The following is an 18,693-nucleotide window of genomic DNA, read 5'->3' as shown; positions in this document are numbered from 1 at the left end:
AAATAGCGAAAACTCTATAACCTTCTGTGTCCCGTAACTTGCGAAATTGTGGCCATTATCTATTACAACCTAACTGACTAAATTGAAGATTGTTAACAAACTTCGGTAAAATTCTAAACTGAGACCAAACCATTTTCAGTGTTCGTCTATACAACAGTAATATTGATCTGCCTAAGTCAGTTTTTTTTTTTTTTCTTAGAAGCTTCTGATAAATGTAGCAAAGGCAAAAAAAAAGTAATAGTGAAAATGCCAGAAAACAAATGTTGGGATTGAAATGTGTTCCTCTTTAGTTTACATGCTTAATAAGTTTATTTTTCAATAAAAGACCGTGGGGGAAGCAAAAATAATTTCCAGTTTCTACACCATGATTAACATTTTGGTGTATATAGACAAGACTTTTTTCTTTGGACACATACAGTAATATGTGTATTTTTAAATGCATTTTTTTCTTCCTAAAAGAGGTCATACTACATATGCTGCCTTGTTTTTGAATTTTTTTTTTTAATATTTAGATTTAAACATCTATTTGCTGTTCTTAGGGAGATATATCAACATATCTGTATGGTTCTTTGCCTATATTTGTATAGACTTAGCCTTAAGGAGTTAACCAGGGTGAAGGAGGAAGGTTAGGGATATGGAGTATGTTTCTTTCTTTCTTTCTTTTTAAAATTATTTAACCACTATGGAAGTTTTCCCATGTTAAATATAAACGTAAACTATATTTCCTGTGACCTGATGGTATTCCATTGTATGTAACTACCATCATTTAATTCCTGATTGATGGGCATCTAGGTTGGTTTCAGTGTTTGATATTAGCAACACAGCAATGAATATCTTTGTTTTACTTGCTTAATTATTTCCTTAGAGTGTGTTGTTGGAATTGCAGTTGTTAAAGAGTATTCTTTTGTTTTATTTTATTTTTACATTTTAGTTCCTGATCCAATTTCAGTGGTGGTAATTCTCTTCTGGTTTTCAGAGGTCAGAGAGATCGAGTCAATCATGGGATAGCTAAGGGTTGGTAGCATTTAATTTTACTGTGTAGCATGGAGTTAATTATTGAATTACTGACATTTTAAAAGTTTTGATTTTAAACTTCTTTCTGAAATACAGCATTTGAAGGATACTGAAAAGGTAAAATATGATGGTGACTCAGTACTCATCATCCTGATTTAAGTTCTTCAACAGCTTGCCAGGTCTGCTTCATCCGCACCTTATTTTGTCATAGAGGGAGTAAATGTTTCAAAGCCCCATCCTTTCTTCCCTTTTCCTCCCTCTTGCCCTCCCTCCCTCCCTCCCTTGTTCTCAAGGTAGCCACTACCCACTTGTTGGCATGTATTATTCTCACGCATGTTTTTTTGTTTTTGGGGGAAAGAACCCAAGTTTCAGTAGCTACTTTTCTTTCTCATTAATTTTTAAATTTTAATTCCAGTGTAGTTAACATGCAATGTTATATTGGTTTCAGGTGTACAGTGTAGTGACTCAGCACTTCTGTACCTGACTCAGTGCTCATCATGATGAGTGTGCTGTTAATCCCCATCCCCTGTTTCACCCACCCACCCATCCCCGGCTTCCCTCTGTCTCACGCATGTTTTTATACTTTTGCTGTATACAGATGTTTCTATAAACCATTTGTTTTTGTGTTTTTAAGCTTACATAAATGGTATCATTCTGTACCTGACATCACTTTTACAACTTGCTTTTACTTTACATCATTTTGGGGTGTATCTAATGTGTGATACAAGTAGATTTCATTCATTTTAACTCAATATATAGTATTCCACTGTATGTTTATTTCTGTTAGTATTTTTTCCACTGTTTTTTTATTGAGTTTTAAAATATTTATTTTTAGGGGAGTGCCAGCGGGGGAGGGGCAGAGAGAGAGGGACAGAGGATCCAAAGTGGGCTTTGTGCTGACAGGCCGACAGCAGTGGGCCTGATGTGGGGCTCAGGCCTACGAACCATGAGATCATGACAAAGGTTGATGCTCAACCTACTGAGCCACCCGGGTGCCCCCCACTGTATTTTTTAAAAACCCGGTTTGTTTATTACCTCTGTAGACTAGATATATAGTAATAAAATTGCTGGGTTTAAAAAAAAATACTTATTTTGAGAGAGAGAAAGAGCACGAGCTGAGGATAAGGGGCAGGGGGAAAGAGAGAAGAGAGAGCGAGAGAGAGTCCCAGGCAGACTGCACGCTCTCAGCACAGAGCCGGACATGGGGCTTGAACCCATGAACTGTGAGATCATGCCCTGAGCCAAATCAAGAGTTGGGCCCTTAATTGACTGAGCCACCTAGGTGCCTCTAAAATTGCTGTTTTAAATGTTTTTCTGATGTTGCAATTGTAAACATAAAATTGATGTTTTAACAAATTGTAGATTTCTGTATGATAACTGTGGTTGTATATATAGTTTGCTTTGTATAAAACTAGTTACTCAGCTCAAGACTTACCAACATTACCATCAGTAATTAGAAATAGCACACTTACATACTGCTTAGTGTTTACTGTGTACCAGAATCAGCTCTAAGCTTTTCAGATGTTGTATTCTATTATGTCATTTATCATCACACAGGATAAAGAAATCGAGGCACAGAAAGGTTAATAAGTAAGTTAACCTTCTTTATGCCTAAAACCATTCTGCTGATAATGATGGTGCTGAAATAGAACCCTGACATTTAACCCTATACACACTGTTCGTTAATACACTCGTTTGTTGCTTTTTGTCATAAACTAAGTATAAAATTGCCTAGTCAATACAGCATAATCACATTAATACAATATGAGTTGGTGGTTGGGTGTCAGGGTTTAAGTAATTTCTACTTGGTTGAATATCAGGATTGTTTCTTCTAGTAGAGGCACATCCTCATTTATCATGAGGATTTTGGATTTTTTAAGCATTGTGTCTAGTTGATTGAAAAAGTGTACATGTTCTACCTCCCTAGAGCCTTTAGGGCCTCAAGGCAACACTATGTGTAACTTACTTTGTGTTCCTGCATGAGGAAATTGGCTTCCAAATTCCCTGTACTAATAGTGGTGTGAAACGTCACTACCCTGTGTAAAGTTCTGAAGTGGGGAGGCTGTTTTTACTGCCCCAGCGTAATGTCACAGCACATCTTCCCCCTTAAAGTAGATTAAGGACTCCTTTAGCTTGTCACATGGGTCACGGAAGGATTGACTTGTATAGTGCCCACAGACTGAGGCCCGAGGCTGAGGGGTCCTGGAGGACCAGGCCATGATGATGAGCCTGGGGGGGGGGGGGGGTCTACACAGACTTTGCATTAAGGTCAAAGCCCTACGACCTTTCTCAGGCCAGATTACTCTCATATTCTATGCTTCCTTCTTTAAAAAAAGAAAAGAGAATCTCAGAGGTTAGCCTGCCTGCTTCCTTTCCCTTGCCCCCACTTACTACATCTCTTCCTGAACTAAGCACACACCTCTCTCCCTCTCTTTGTTTTCCTCCACTTAGACCCTGTATGGAGCATATTGGTGATGCATCAGAATCTCCTGGAATGCTTATTCAATGAAAATTACTGAATCCTACCTTAGACCTACTGAATCAGAATCTCTGGGTGATGCTCCCGTGATATATGAATTTTTTTTTTTTAATTTTAGCTCTATTCCCCACGTGGGGCTTGAACTCACGACCTTGAAATCAAGAGTCATCACATGCTCTACTGACTAAGCCAGCCAGGCGCCCCAGAAATACATGAATTTTTAACTTTTTATTATAGAATGTACAAACATGTCCAAAAGAGAAAAATAATACTGTTAACCCTTATGTACCCATTGGCCAGCTATGCAGCAATCATTAGTTTATGAGCCACATTTACATTGTCTGTGGACAATCCCACCCACCTACTCTTGATTATTTGGAAACACATCACAGATAATATTTTTTTTTCCTGTAAATATTTCAGTGTGTCTTTCTAAAAGATCATCTGTTTTTTAAACAACTATGTATATTTTCCTCACAGCTTTTTACTTTTGAAAAGTTTTAGACCTATAGAAAAAAAATGTAACTGTGAATACTTCTGTACTCTTTACCTGGGTTCTCTGATTTTGTCTTCTCTCACTCTGTGTGTGTGTGTGCATCTTACGTATCTTTTATTGTTGTTATTACACCCTTTGAAAGTAAGTTGGGACATTGTGAAAATTTACTTCTAAATATTCAGCTTGTTTCTCCTAAGAGCAAGGACATTCTCTAACATAACTATGATACAGTAATCACATTTTGGGCAATTTCTCTCTAACTATCCAAATAGTGTCCTTTATAGCTTTCCTTTAAAAAGGATTGAACTATTACATTTGGTCTGCAACAGTTCCCCAATCAACTTTTTTTTTTAAATCTTTCACAACAATGGTATTTTTTTAGTTTAGGCCATTTGTTTAAATATATCCCTGAATTTGAATTTGTCTTACTGTTTTATCATGATTAGATTCAAATAACATATTTTTGGCAGAAAGACTGTGTAGTGATATTTTCTTCTTTTTTTAATGTTTGTTTATTTTTGAGAGAGAGAGAGAGAGAACGTGAGCAGGGGAAGGGCAGAGAAGGGGGGGAGACCAAGAATCCCAAGCAGGGTATGTATGCGCTGTCAGTGCGATGTGGGGCTCAAACACAAGAACCGTGAGACAACGACCTGAGCCAAAGTCAAGAGTTGGACACTCCACCGACTGAGCCACCCAGGTGCCCCAGTGAGATTTTCTTCTTAGGACATCACATATATCAGCTTGTCACTGTTGGTGATGTTAAGCTGGTCACCCGCTTAAAGTAGTGTCTGCCAGAGTTTTGGATTGCAAAGGCACCCATTCCCTTCTATCGATGAGTCTTCCCTAAATCAGTGGTGCTTTGTCTTAGAGCTACATGTTTTTAGGTACACAAAAGGACCAAAGTAAGATTCGTCTGTACTTCAAAGGAACACCTGGTCTTAGTTTCTTGGGGATATTGTTGTTAGAAATAATGTGGGCAGAAATAGGGATGTAGGAGGCTAGGAATATTAATTAATGTGCACTCAAAGGTGGTGGGGAGTATCTGTGTGCATTTGAGATCATGGAATCGGGGGGTGGGGGGGAATTCCTATTCCTGTTCCACCCCTCCTGTATTCTGATAGCCCTGCAACTGGACTGTAAGGGATTGGAGTCCAGGAAGAGTGAGGAAAGTCCCAGGCATCATGACCTGAGCAGGATGTTGAGCTCTTGTAGCTGCTTTACCTGGAGCTGTAACATGCAGCTGACCTTTGAAGATGAGAGAGGCACATCAACTTACATAAATTAGAGACTGCTCTTGTTCACACCTGACTGTGTAGCTGCCCTGATCTGCAGCGAGGGTCCTTTCTACCTCAAATCATGATCAGATTTGCTTATAACAATGCTTTCTCTTTTCCAGTGGGTGAATTCGTAAGTGATGTTCTACTCGTTCCAGAAAAGTGCCAGTTTTTCCACAAAGAGCGGATGGAGGTGTGCGAGAATCACCAGCATTGGCACACTGTAGTTAAAGAGGTAAAAGAATGGATCATGTGTTGTTTTCCTTGTTAAGAGAGAAAGAAAGAAACATTTTCTTCCAAACCTCCTCATGATTTCAAATTGCTTTTATTTTCCCTCTTCAAAGTTTGCAATTACTTGTATCTTCTAAGTTTAAAATATTTGGGGGCACCTGGGTGGCTCAGATGGTTAAGCCTTTGACTTTTGGTTTTGGCTCAGATCATGATCTCATGGTTCATGAGTTCAAGCCCCGCTTCAGGCTCTGCGTGGACAGTGTGGAGCCAGCTTGGGATTCTCTCTCCCCCCTCTCTCTGCCCCTCCCCCACTCACACATACTGTCTCTCTCTCTCTCTCTCTCTCTCTCTCTCTCTCTCTCTCTCAAACTTAAAAAAAAATTTTTTAGGGGTGCCTGGGTGGCTCAGTCGGTTAAGCGTCTGCGGCTCAGGTCATGATCTCGTGGTTCGTGAGTTCAAGCCCCTGCTGACAGCTCAGAGCCTGGAGCCTGCTTTGGATTCTGTGTCTCCCTCTGTCTCTGCACCTCCCCCACTCACACTCTGTCTCTATCTCTCAAAAATAAATAAGCATTAAAATTAAAAAAAAATTTTTTTAAATAAAAATATTTGGGAGGATATTTTTATTGAGAAATACAGTGTTGACAATCCAGCTCCTAAAGTTAAGGATGTTGAAAAGATTGTTAAGCAAGGATGCTGTCCGTGGGATTTCCAAGGAGGCCATCCCAAGCCTTAGGGCCTTAGGGTAGAAATAGCCAATTCTAGAAAATCTATGTCTTGACATGTATCCTCATAGGATTGGATGCCATTTCATTTTTCCAGTGAGGAAAAGTACCCTTTCTTATACTTGTCTTCTGTGGTTAAGTTGGATCTCTAGTCAGTTTCTTTGGTCAGATTCTGACACAATGCCCTCACAGTGAGGAATGTAAATTATCACTGACCGCCTTTAGCCAGCATTGATAAGTACTAGAAGAGCTCCCTTTTCCTTAATTTTTTTCTAACTGTGGGCTTTTGTTGTTTCTGGCCCGGATGATGATTCTCCATTGCAAGTTAAGCAAAATTTGTAAATCTTCTTAAAATAATAGCATCACAACTTGTTGACAGAAAATTTGTGTGTCTGTGAGAGAATGCTTTACATAGTGATTTGATAGGGGTTTCTTTTGTTTTTTTATTATTATTTTTTATAATATTTTTATTTTTGAGACAGAACATGAACAGGGGAGGGTCAGAGACAGAGGGAGACACAGAATCCAAAGCAGGCTCCGGGCTCCCAGCTGTCAGCACAGAGCCTGACGCGGGGCTTGAGCCCACGGACAGCAAGATCATGACCTGAGCTGAAGCTGGACACTCAACTAACTGAGCCACCCAGGCGCCGATAGAGGTTTCTTTTGGATGAAGCTAGTGATGCGGGACTATTTGACCAAATTTGTTAATGTTCTGATGTTGGATCTGTGGGTTTCTTTTAGGCCTGTCTGACTGAGGGGATGACCTTATATCGCTATGGCATGCTGCTGCCGTGTGGGGTAGACCAGTTTCATGGCACTGAATATGTGTGCTGCCCTCAGACAAAGACTGTTGAATCGACTGTGTCAAAAGAAGAGGAGGAGGATGAGGAGGAAGAAGAGGAAGAGGATGAAGAGGAAGACTATGATATTTACAAAAGGTAAATTCTTCTTCTACACCTGTGCGATTGTTTTGCTGGTGGTGGTGGGCTGCCGGTCCCTCCCTTCTGGATAAAGTGGGCATTCCCTCGTTCATGTTGGCATTGAGCCAGCTGGCCTTTCATTGTCGCCCTAGCTGATTGAAGGACTGCCGGTGGCTCTCGGCTTCCTATTCTGTGGCCGCGGTATTTTCTGCAGGCTAATGCAGTGCCTGCCCACTTACTCCTCCCCTCCTCCTCCCCAGCTGTAGCTGGGCTGAGGGCTGTAGTGGCACAGCTAAACGTGAGTTGAGCTTATTTCCTGTCTCTGTTTTTGTGTTTCAGCATAGGGAAGAGAATCATTGTTGTGCTTTGCACACAGGAATTGGTCTTAACCTTCCTTTTCTGTTGTGACCTTTAGTGAATTTCCTACCGAAGCAGATTTGGAGGACTTCACAGAAGCAGCTGTGGATGAGGATGACGGGGATGAGGAAGAAGGGGAGGAGGTGGTGGAAGACCGTGATTACTACTACGACACCTTTAAAGGCGATGACTACAACGAAGAGAACCCTACCGAACCCAGCAGTGACGGGACGGTTTCAGAAAAGGAGATTACTCACGACGTTAAAGGTAACCTGATGTATTAAAATCCATCTGGTAATTATTTGCTTACAATTTTGGACTGCATTCATCACAGGTAAGTCACAGAGGGAGAGGCGGCACTCCTGGACGCTGGTGTGAAATCTGCTCTCCAGCCCGCTGGTGGTGCCATCTTAGCGCTCGGTGGCCAGGCTGCTGACACGGTCAGGGGGGGACCCAGGATTGAATCAGAAACTGTTGTTGGCATTATAAGGACTGAACTAGAGAACAGGGACCCAGAGGATAAGGGAGAAGATACATGGTTCATACTTGGGCAGGATTCTTCCACATGGAGCCTGCAACATTCTCTCCCCAAGGGGAGCCCCCTCCTCAGTACTTCTAAAGCCCTGACCTTCTACGATGAAATTAACTTCCTTGGTTCTTTTCTTGAGTGTGTGTTCCCATCCGTATGCTGCCCTGTTGGTCCACCAGAAAGATGCCTTTAATGACCTACTGGTGAGGAATCAGGCCCAGCAGTTTTTTCATCCTGTCATTTCAAAAAAAAAAAAAAAAAGACCATCTAGAGCCATTTACATGCAGCCTCCTGGAGAGTGTCTATCTGATGCCATTTAAGATCTGAAGAATTATTTGGGACTCCCTGTAGGGGAAATACTTAACAGTCTAGATGTTTGTTTGTTTGTTTTTAACATTTATTTATTTTTGAGAGAGAAAGAGAGAGAGAGAGACAAAGCATGAGTGGGGGAGGGACAGAGAGAGAGGGAGACACACAATCCAAAGCAGGCTCCAGGCTCTGAGCTGTCAACACAGAGCCCGACGCGGGGCTCGACCTCACGGACCGCGAGATCATGACCTAAGCTGAAGTTGGATGCTTAAACAACTGAGCCACCCAGGCACCCCGACAGTCTAGAAGTTTCTGAGTCATCCTGAAGAAAGTGAAAATGTACATGTGTGCAATCCAGGCACTTACGTAGCATTTCCTATAGTTATCACCAGTAAAACAGCCTCTTCACCCCCATTGGTCTCCTTTGATCCTTGATACGACAATCAACAAATCAGGCAAATATCTCAGAAGTGGAAGGCTCACAGAGCTGTGAGACACAGAATTCCTCTCCGTCAGTCTAGACTCAAGACAGTGTGAAAAACACTGTTTTCAGTTCCTAAGTGTCTTTACTACAGTCAGGACAGAAAAACGACTACGTCCTCAGGAAGGCCAGGCTTGAGTCGGTGAGATGGTCCACCAGGGCGCTTGGGGTCCGCCCAGTCTTGGCCTCCGCTGACATTCAGCGGGTCGTTGAGCATGTGGCCTGGCCTGTCCTGTCCTCCTCCCACCCGTAGCAGTGTGATCAAAGCTGCTGCCTCTGTCCCGCTGACGCTCTGACCGTTTTCACACAGCTGTCTGCTCCCAGGAGGCGATGACGGGGCCCTGCCGGGCCGTGATGCCTCGTTGGTACTTCGACCTCTCCAAGGGAAAGTGCGTGCGCTTTATATATGGCGGCTGCGGAGGCAACAGGAACAATTTTGAGTCTGAGGATTATTGTATGGCTGTGTGTAAAGCGATGAGTAAGTCCCGGCACGCTGGCTTCGTGCAGCGGCTCTGTCCTGTCCGGCGTTCTGTCTCTCCCGGCCGTCCCTGTGACCGCGTCTGTGTCGTGCTCCCTTGCCGACTCAGGTGTTGGCTGTCAGTCGTTTTCCCCTCATCTCTGTGCTTTCTAGACCTAGGCTCTGCTTTCCTGTTGGCAGTCGTGAGCCCAGTTTTGTACGTCCGTGCTCACCGTGGGTCTGGTGGTGGTGGTGGCGGCGTGTCCCCTCCCTGGCACAGCAGAGAGCCCAGGGGCCTGTTCTTTCTTTTCCTTCCTTGTGTCTGTGGGCCCCTGGAGGGCTTCTGTGTTGCTTGGGACAGCAGCCTTACCCTTGGCTGTGTCTAGTTGAAAGGCACAGGGGTTAGCAGATCAGCCATGAGTTCTGCACATTCTTGTTTCCGTTCTTTCCTCCCATTCTTGTCCTTGAGCTACCCTGTCGCCCACCCCCATGGTGCATGTTGGCTGAGGGGGACACTGCTCTTCACACGAGGGACACCAGGAATACTCCTGGGAGTCCGGAGTCCTGAAATCTCTTGCTATCTGCGTTCTGTGGGGAGAGTTCTGCAGCTGAGTGGTGGTAACTGTTTTTCCGATAGTTTGGCAATGTTGGATCATGCAGAGCTTTAGGAAGTGAAAGAATTTTAGTTCGTGTGTCCTTTGGTCACGGAGGAAATTCAGTGGTTCAGCTGAGTTGGGTTTACTTAGACATGGGTAGGAGAAGCTTTGCTTTTCTCCGTGGTTACCCCCCTTCCTTTCTAAGACCCTCTTTCTCTTATCTTGCAGTGCTAGCCCATGGGTTTGGAAGATCCTCAGGCTGGGCACTCATTTCTTGGTTCTGATTCTGGAACTCGTTAGAATAATGAATTGCTGGTCGTTCCTGGTATTTGCTCTTACGATTTTTGGCTGTCGGTTCTGGTGGATTTTCATTCAAATACCTCCCTGTTCCTTTTTCCTCCCCTGCCCAAAAGATTTTTAAATCTTAGTATTATATGGTGTGCTTTAGCACCTCCACTCCAGCTGCTGCTCTGTGGAGAGACTGTTTTTATTAGAAATCATTGAAAATGTGGAAACAGAATGAGTCCTGAGGGAACTTTGATGGCAGAAACTTTTATTCAGGAAAGATGTGGAGACAGAAATTATTGTGGTATTTCCTATTTTATAAAATTACTTAAAATTAGGGGCAACAAGACATTATTTGGGGGTGAAGCCTGAGGAACCAGGGGTCATTAAAGATCTCACTGAATATGGGAGGTAGTTGTTCCCGTAAAGGGTCAGATAGATAGTGCCGTAAGGTGCTGTGGGGTGGCACTTCTCCAGAGCGTTAGTGGTTTTCCAGTCTGCAAAATTGTAGTTTCCTGATGCGTGTAGTTAGGAGGACTTGCCACAGAGAAATTGTGTCATGTACTTGTGGGGTCCCCGGCTTGAGTGTTCTGAGAGCCCAGAAGTATCACTGTGCCACCGGCCAAGTTTGTGCTCCCCTCTGAAGGGGTCTGAGGTGGGCGGATGTGCTGGTTTTGTGAGCCAGTTTTCATAGGGACAGAAGGGTGGGTGCCCTCGCATCTTCAGAGCCAGACCTCTTGGGCTGCAATGCCTTTACCTTTTTCTTCCCGGGGGTGGAGGCAGCTTGGGTTTTGTATAATCTTTACCTAGCCCAGTGATACGAACCAAAGACTGTCTCCAACACACAAGCCTTTAAGCTGCAGATGTGCGTTGCTGATGGCAACGTGCTCATTGGCACTGATGGACTTCAGTGCTTTGAAATTCTCTCAGCTGAACTTTTGAGTATCGGGGAATGTGGTTTGTGAAGCTGTATATTCTAATTTAGTTAATCTGAAAATTGGCTGTGGTGATCCTCTTTAGCTTATGTAAGAGCCAAATATTCTTGACAAGATTTTAGTTATAGCTTTTAGGTTTAGAGCTAAGTAAAAATGCCTTGACGGAAGAACTTTGGAGTGGCTGGCTGATTTGTAGTGACAGGTCTACAGTTGTCTTAGTTGTTTTAGTGTCGTATTACAGTTATGCAGTTCTGGAAATTAGGTGAACTTCTTTCTCTCTGAACTGAAATTTGTTGGGTTTGGTATTTGCTGTCCATGAGCTCTAATATTATGATACAGCAAATTGTACAAGTAAGTTTTCTATCCGTCCTCCCTGGCTTGGGAAATTGGGAGTGAACTGGGCTAATAAGAGTTTTTCATAGGGATTTCTTTAGGGATTGAGCAGGTAAAGAGGACCTTTCCTTTGTGGGGTTAAGCTCCCTGTGCAGATAACCACTTGCCTGGGGTCACTAAGACCTTCTGCTTGAGGAGCAGTGAGGAAAGGGTATTCTAATGGGTTTCCCCTCTAGTGGGTGAAGGCCTGGGAAGGCCAGCAAGCCCAGCGTGTCTTCACACTCTGTGGTGAATCCTTGTCAAATACAGCAACTTAATGTTGTCCCTCATCCTTGATATGAAGGGCTAAGACTTGTTCAGTCATATGGAAAACTAAAAAAATTATAGCTAGAGCAGTTTGGACTTTGCCTACCCAGTCTACATGCAAAGAGCATGCAGCACTAAAGTTTCTTTCAAAATGGAGCTTTTGTGGAAGTTGCCTTTGCAGGCCTGATGTCTGCCCTTGTCTCTGGCCAGAAGTGATCAGTGACAGCAATAAGTAATTCGTTTTTAGGTTCTAAGATTTCAGGAACTGAGGGAAGATGTAGAAGTGATTTCCTTTTCTTCCCCTGAAGCCTTAAGTAGATGCCAAGGACACCAAGGGGGCACGGACTGGCCTGGTGGCTGAATGTCACAGAAGGAAAGGGGAGCAGTGCGCTCTAACCAAGTGGAGTCTTGGCAGACAGGAGCACCTTGTACCGTGAGCGTGGTGCGAGATAAACTAGTCTGTTCTGCAGGTCCTGGGTTTGATTTCTTTCCTAGGGCACAGTGCACTTTCAATGTTGGGCCTGGCCCCCAAAGGGAACCCCCTCTTGTTTTGTTCCAGTTCCTCCAACTCCTCTGCCAACCAATGATGTTGATGTGTATTTCGAGACCTCTGCAGACGATAACGAACATGCCCGCTTCCAGAAGGCTAAGGAGCAGCTGGAAATACGGCACCGCAACCGAATGGACAGGGTAAACCTTGGCACTCCCCTTCTGTTACAGGTGTTCGGCACTGGGTAGTAGGGTTTTCATAGTGGAAGAGAAGGGTCACCGCCCTCCTAGATTGTCACTCTGTGTTAGGACAGGTGAAGTGTGAGAGTATAAGCAGGTCTACCTTCTGGGTGTGACTAGCCCCTCCCCTCTGCCCCACCTCCATCTCCATGATAATATAATTAGCCTCTGAGTGCTTATTGGGTTCAGACTGCGGAGTACTTCCTGTAACCATTATGTTCTTGTTATTTTTCTTTGCTATTAACTGGCTTTAAAAAAATTTTTCTTCTGTGGAGGGAAAATTTATATCATTGTTGTAAACAGAAGGCTAGTATCATTTGCCATTTAGAACTAGGTAAATGTAAAAATATATTAGATGAAAGCAAACCTGTATTAGTATATTCTAGCTTAGATACTGTTGTCTGCTGAAGGCTCTGAGTCTCGAGATGCTTTCTTTTCTCTTTCTTTTTTTTTTTAAGATTTTATTTTTAAGTAACCTCTACACCCGGTGTGGGGCTTGAATTTACAACCTCGAGATCAAGAGTCACACGCTCCACTGACTGAGCCAGCCAGGCACCCCTCGGGATGCTTTCTTAAAAAAGTTACAAGTGTTAGAGCAACATGAGCACCACAGTGCAGCTTTCTCCTAGTTACTGAGAAAGACTGAAAGAAAATTGAAAAGAATTTCTTAGGTCTGAATACCACCTAAAATCTCATACATTACCATGTGCCAGGCTTGTACTTTTGGAAATGTTTGTTGACTCTATTTTATCCAAACAGTTCAGAGAAGTAGGTATTTAAATGCGCCCCCCCACCCCCTTTTTTATGTGTGTGAGGAGACTAAGGCACAGAGACTTTTTAAAAAAAAATCTTTTTAACGTTTATTTTTTGAGAGAGAGAGAGACAGAGTGTGAGAGGAGCAGAGAGAGAAAGGGAGACACAGAATCTGAAACAGGGTCCAGGCTGTGAGCTGGCAGCACAGAGCCTGATGTGGGGCTAGAACTTGGGGCCAGCAAGATCATGACCTGGGCCAAAGTCGGAAGCCCAGCTGACTGAGCCACCCAGGCGCCCCAAGGCACAGAGACTTTTAAATAACTTGCCCGGGGTTATAGAATGGGGAGGTCATGGAATTGAGGCTCTGTTTGCTGATGGTTGGAGTGCAGGACCTTCTGAGACAGTAATTCTGTGAAGGAGCTAAAACTGCCATGAGCTTGTGAGGGGTCACATGAGGCGATTTCCTTTTGCACAGTTTCCTACATTAGATTTCAGGGCCTGGCGGTATTGTTAGAAAATGGGGGGATTGTTTTAGAGATGACTCTCTGGTGATACTGGCTTTGACCTTTTTCTAGGTAAAGAAAGAATGGGAAGAGGCTGAGCTTCAGGCCAAGAACCTCCCGAAAGCAGAGAGGCAGACTCTCATTCAGGTAATATGTGTTTTCCAGGGACATAACCTCTGAAGTCCAGTCAGAGCCACATTCCCAGGAAATTACCGTTTGACACCTTTCGCTTAGTTGAGAGCTTATCTTACAGGAAGTTTTAACTGCCTTCCCCCTCCCCACCCCCCCCACCCCCAACTAGCTTTCTTTAGAATTGATCACCAATGGTAGAAGGAAAGCAGACCAACCAGTGTACCTAATTCATGCCAGGAAGCAAACTGTAGCTGGCTGTGTTTGTTAATTCTGCTCTCCTGGCAAAAATCCTCAATTCATCTTCATTCTTAGGCTGTGACTTATTTTTCAGCAGTATTGAATTTTATTTATTTATTTATTTATTTATTTATTTACAGACTTCTTGAAAAGTCAAAGTCAGACAATAAAACAGTGATGCCAGTTCATCTCGGGCTTTGCAAGAATGTAACATTAGAATCAGCAGCAGCACCCACCCCCCCCCCCCCCACCCTCCCCAATAGAACAGTGTGTTGCTAGGAACAGGGATTGCAATTTATAAGACTGGTTTGGGTTTCATAAAGCTGATTGCATTTAAATCAGTTTGTGTTTATGATGAACTGAAATCTTCTCAGGAGGTTAACACTCTGTTGGAACACCTTTTCTTTCTTAGCAATCATCTAGAAAATCTAAGAGTTAATTTCTATGCAGCCAATGCATCCTGTGCAGGGAAATTTAAAATTTAGTTCCACAGCCTTAAACTTTACCTTTCAGCCTGGCCAGGTTTTCCACAGACAACTTGCCCTTCAGGACATCAGTGTGAATGACTCAGCATAACCTACCGCATTACTGGGATATATTTCAAAATATAGTTCCTGTTGATCTGTGTCTCAGGATTCGGATCTGGGGTGCCTTTGCCACAATGTGGAAAGGGCAGCATTCCTTCTTGCACAGGGCATGTTGAGAAACCCTGCATAGGGGCTTGCCACACTAGTGATTTCAGGAGCAAAAGTGCTAAGAAGTCCACTGCCCCTCAGATTTAACATGCTCTCATTAGATTAGGAAGTAATTTTCCTGACAACAATCAGAGTATATTTACGTCTGTCTTACCCTTGCTTAACTCTTCTGGACCTGTTACTGGCTTACACAGGCTCTAGGCGAGGAGGCATAGTCCTGGGGTATCGCTGTTTGCTTAGACTTCCTCCAGGTACCATGAATTTCACGTTGTTCCTGCCTTCTTGGTTTAGCACTTCCAAGCTATGGTTAAAGCCCTAGAGAAGGAAGCAGCCAGCGAGAAGCAGCAGCTGGTGGAAACCCACCTGGCTCGGGTGGAAGCTATGCTGAATGACCGCCGCCGCATGGCTCTGGAGAATTACCTGGCTGCCTTGCAGTCCGACCCACCACGGGTGAGTGGTGTGCAGAGCCCAGAGAACGGTATTCTCGAGGTCACCTCCTCTAAAGCAGCGTATGTGTAGAACATGTATGATGACCTGACACGGGTCAACAAAAATATTACATTTTTATGACGAGTTCTGGCAAGGGAAGACAGGTAAGGAGAGAAGAGGGGAAAAAAGGTGTCATCTTCTAGTATGTTCTTACGTCACCTTAGCATTACACTTTATGCTTGCATATGCCACCAGTGATACAGAAGTGTCTTACCCTGGAAAAGCATAATCTGAGGATATGGGTTGGTAGTTAATTATTGAATTTTTATAGTAGCTTTTTTAATGTTTATTTTTGAGAGAGAGAGAGAAAGACAGATTGTGAGTGGGGGACGGGCAGAGAGAGAGGGAGACACAGAATCCGAAGCAGGCTCCAGGCTCTGAGCTGTCAGCACAGAGCCCGATGTGGGGCTCAAACCCAAACCACAAGATCATGACCTGAGCCAAAGTCGGATGCTTAACCGACTGAACCACCCAGGCGCCCCTTATAGTAGCTTTACTTTCAAAGAATAAAAACTTGCCTTTTGAACACGCTGTTGTAATAAGATTATGAAGAAAAGGGTAAAGGGACTTCTATCAAAGCCCCTGGTGCTGGTGGTCTCGTGCTTCTTTATCCCTTCGCTCTAACCTACCTTGCTTTTGGGGGACGGAAATACTGGAAAGAATGGTATTGGTATCCTTCTTAGGTGAGCAAGCAGAGTCTTTTCTGGGTGACACAGGGACTGCCTACCTTGCAATTTAAGGTGTCGGACACTGAGCTTAGGAAAGAGGACAGATTGAGAGGGCTAGAGATTCTGGAAAATACTGTTCCTTAAGGAGCCAACATAACTTTGGAACTTAGATTTTGGTACATTGTGTAGAAAGGTAGTTTCTTCTTACTTGAGAAGCTTAAAAGCTTTAAAAAGCACAGCTTTCCTTCTTGGTGCCCGGCTGGCTTTTACATTCTTAGGTGAGTTTTTTAAGCCTTTCCTGCCTGTTTTCAGTTCTGTAGTGCCTGGATATTCAAACTGCTGTTCTCTCTTGCAGCCTCATCGCGTCCTCCAGGCCTTGCGGCGTTACGTCCGTGCTGAGAACAAAGACCGTCTGCATACCATCCGTCACTACCAGCATGTGTTGGCTGTTGACCCAGAGAAGGCAGCCCAGATGAAATCCCAGGTACACTAGACACAGTCGAAATTGCCGCAGGAGAGTGTCTCTAGCGGGGAGAAGCCGCTTCGACGGTTGGTTGGGCAACACTGATAGCTGTGCTTGGAAAGTGATAAATGGTTTCCGAAGACATTATTAGATTACAAGAGGTGGTTTTTGCAAAAATACAGTTTCTAAGATCTCTTTTCCATACTTTGTTCTATTAAGTCCTTTCTCCTTAAAGAGTTTCTGAAAGTTTAGTGGAAAAACTAGACTATCATGTAGTATTTTACAGAAAAACAGCCATTTTTATATAGTGAGACTAGAAGGAAAGGAGAGACCTTGATCAGTGTATTAAATTAACAACTAGGGAATGAGTTGTGTGCCAGCAAGATCATAGTGCCACACCAGATGGCCCAGGAAGTGGAACTCTCTCCCTTGCAGACCTCGGGGGGGAAACCCCAGCTGTCCTGTGTGATATTCGCTCTGTGCTCTAAGCCCTTAGTTCCAGTGAAGCTTGGCTGCTGAATATGTTCAGCCTATTGTAATGTGCGCATTTGGTCTGGGATGTGAGTGTGGTGGTGTTCTTACCCCTTATGTGAGCTCAACAGCTCACCGTGAGGACACTGATGTCCAGTACCCTGCCCCCCTGTGGTTCTTGTTCTCCTGTGGGCATAGGAACCGTCCTCAGTCAAATGGCTCCTTAATTCATCTGAAATATGACAATGTCCACACACGCCAAGACTGTGGGTGGTGCATTTTCAGTTTCCATTTGCATTTTTTCTCTCAGGCACTTATTACTCTGGTGCTTTCCCGTCAATTTACTTGATTGAAAGAATGGCAAATACAAAATTAAATTACTTTCATCCCTGCTTTTAAAGGTCAGAGAGACATCAATCTACAATAAAAGCATCTTTCCATTTAATTTTTTTTTTGTTTGGCCATGTTACATGGCTTCAAGCCCACATAATTAATCCATTGGCTTAGAGCACCCTCTTTAGGACGAGCATGGTAAGTGCCAGTGTAACCAGACAGGCATACCGGTCCTGACATGCCTCACTGTGGCCTTGGGGTGGACGTTAGCCCACATCACCTTTCATTTCCACCCCAAAACCTTCACAAGTAAATGACCAGTTTTGATGGCTTTTTTTTCCTTTTTAAAAAGTATGAACAATCTGGAATTGTTGCATTCAGAAAAGGTAGTGAACCGTGGAACAGGGATGGTAGATAGTCTTTATCACTCCTTAAAGTCAGGTTTATTTATACCTCAATGTAAAGTTTTGAAGGAATAACTAATTTAGTTAAATATGAATGAACTAGTTCTGTTATTCACCATGATAATCATTTCAAGCAATTACTTCACTAAGCAAAATCCGTGAATGGCCCCCTCTCTGTGCCAGTCTGCTTTTAGCCAGTGATTTCATTCCTTTTTTTACCCCGTCTAATCTGACTGGTGGTAAAAATGGACTCTTTCCCTCTTTCACTCAGCAAAACCTTACCGAGTATCTCGCATTGTACAAATTAGGTTCTTTTGGGGCACCTGGGTGGCTCAGTCGGTTGAGCATCTGTCTCTCAATAATAAATAAACATTAAAAAAAATTTTTTTTTTTATAAAGAAATTTTAACGTTTATTCATTTTAGAGAGAGAGAGAGAGGGACACAGAATCCGAAGCAGGCTCCAGGCTCTGAGCCGTCAGCACAGCCTGATGCGGGGCTTGAACTCACGAGCCGCGAGATCATGACCTGAGCTGAAGTCAGACACTCAACCGGCTGAGCCACCCAGGCACCCCTAAAATGAATAAACGTTAAAAAAATAAAAAATTAGGTTTCTTTTAAGCTCAATTACTACAGTTAGTAAGTTCCTCATGTAAAAATCAAATGAATAACTGCCTAGTGAAAGGTTTCAAATTTTGTTTTTAACTCAGAACACTCTCTGGATAAATTCTCAGATTGCCAAGGGGTATTACACACAGTCTGCACATACTCCTATACAGCAGTCCCCCATGATCGGAGGCTTTGCTCTCTGCGGTCCGCCGTGGCCCGGAAGTGAATGATCCTCCTGATGTATCATCAGGAGGTCAGTAGTAGCCTACCTTTATGTCACAGTGCTACGTCACTCATCTTGCTTCACGTGGGCATTTTATCATCTCACATTATCACAAGAAGAAGGGTGAATACAGTATAAGAAGGTATTTTGAGAAACAGAGACCCCATTAAATAACCTTTATTATAATTGTTCCACTTTATTATGTTATGGTTAATCTCTTACCTATGCCTAATTTATAAGTCGAGCTTTGTCATACAGGGAA

At 43.4% G+C, this 18,693-nt stretch overlaps 1 protein-coding gene across 4 annotated transcripts in view; it reads left to right on the top strand.

Annotated features, from left to right (window-relative positions):
• The window catches only part of APLP2 (amyloid beta precursor like protein 2), an 86,754-nt gene that overhangs the window by 56,636 nt on the left and 11,425 nt on the right, over positions 1–18,693 (top strand). For 2 of the 4 annotated variants that reach the window (XM_086678663.1, XM_086678662.1), the window contains exons 4-11: positions 5,386–5,498; positions 6,958–7,154; positions 7,552–7,760; positions 9,123–9,290; positions 12,284–12,414; positions 13,782–13,856; positions 15,065–15,223; positions 16,286–16,414. In XM_086678663.1, the coding sequence (XP_086534789.1) occupies positions 5,386–5,498; positions 6,958–7,154; positions 7,552–7,760; positions 9,123–9,290; positions 12,284–12,414; positions 13,782–13,856; positions 15,065–15,223; positions 16,286–16,414 (1,181 nt within the window). The remainder of the gene's footprint in view (positions 1–5,385; positions 5,499–6,957; positions 7,155–7,551; positions 7,761–9,122; positions 9,291–12,283; positions 12,415–13,781; positions 13,857–15,064; positions 15,224–16,285; positions 16,415–18,693) is intronic. The other 2 variants (XM_086678665.1, XM_086678664.1) reach the window with 1 other exon arrangement.

This window comes from Puma concolor, chromosome D1 (genome assembly GCF_028749965.1).
Source record: "Puma concolor isolate L17-30 chromosome D1, mPumCon1.1.hap2, whole genome shotgun sequence".
In the NCBI taxonomy this organism is placed as follows: Eukaryota; Metazoa; Chordata; class Mammalia; order Carnivora; family Felidae; genus Puma; species Puma concolor.
Note: the sequence above shows the minus strand (reverse complement) of the source record. Positions and strands in the feature narration are given on the sequence as shown.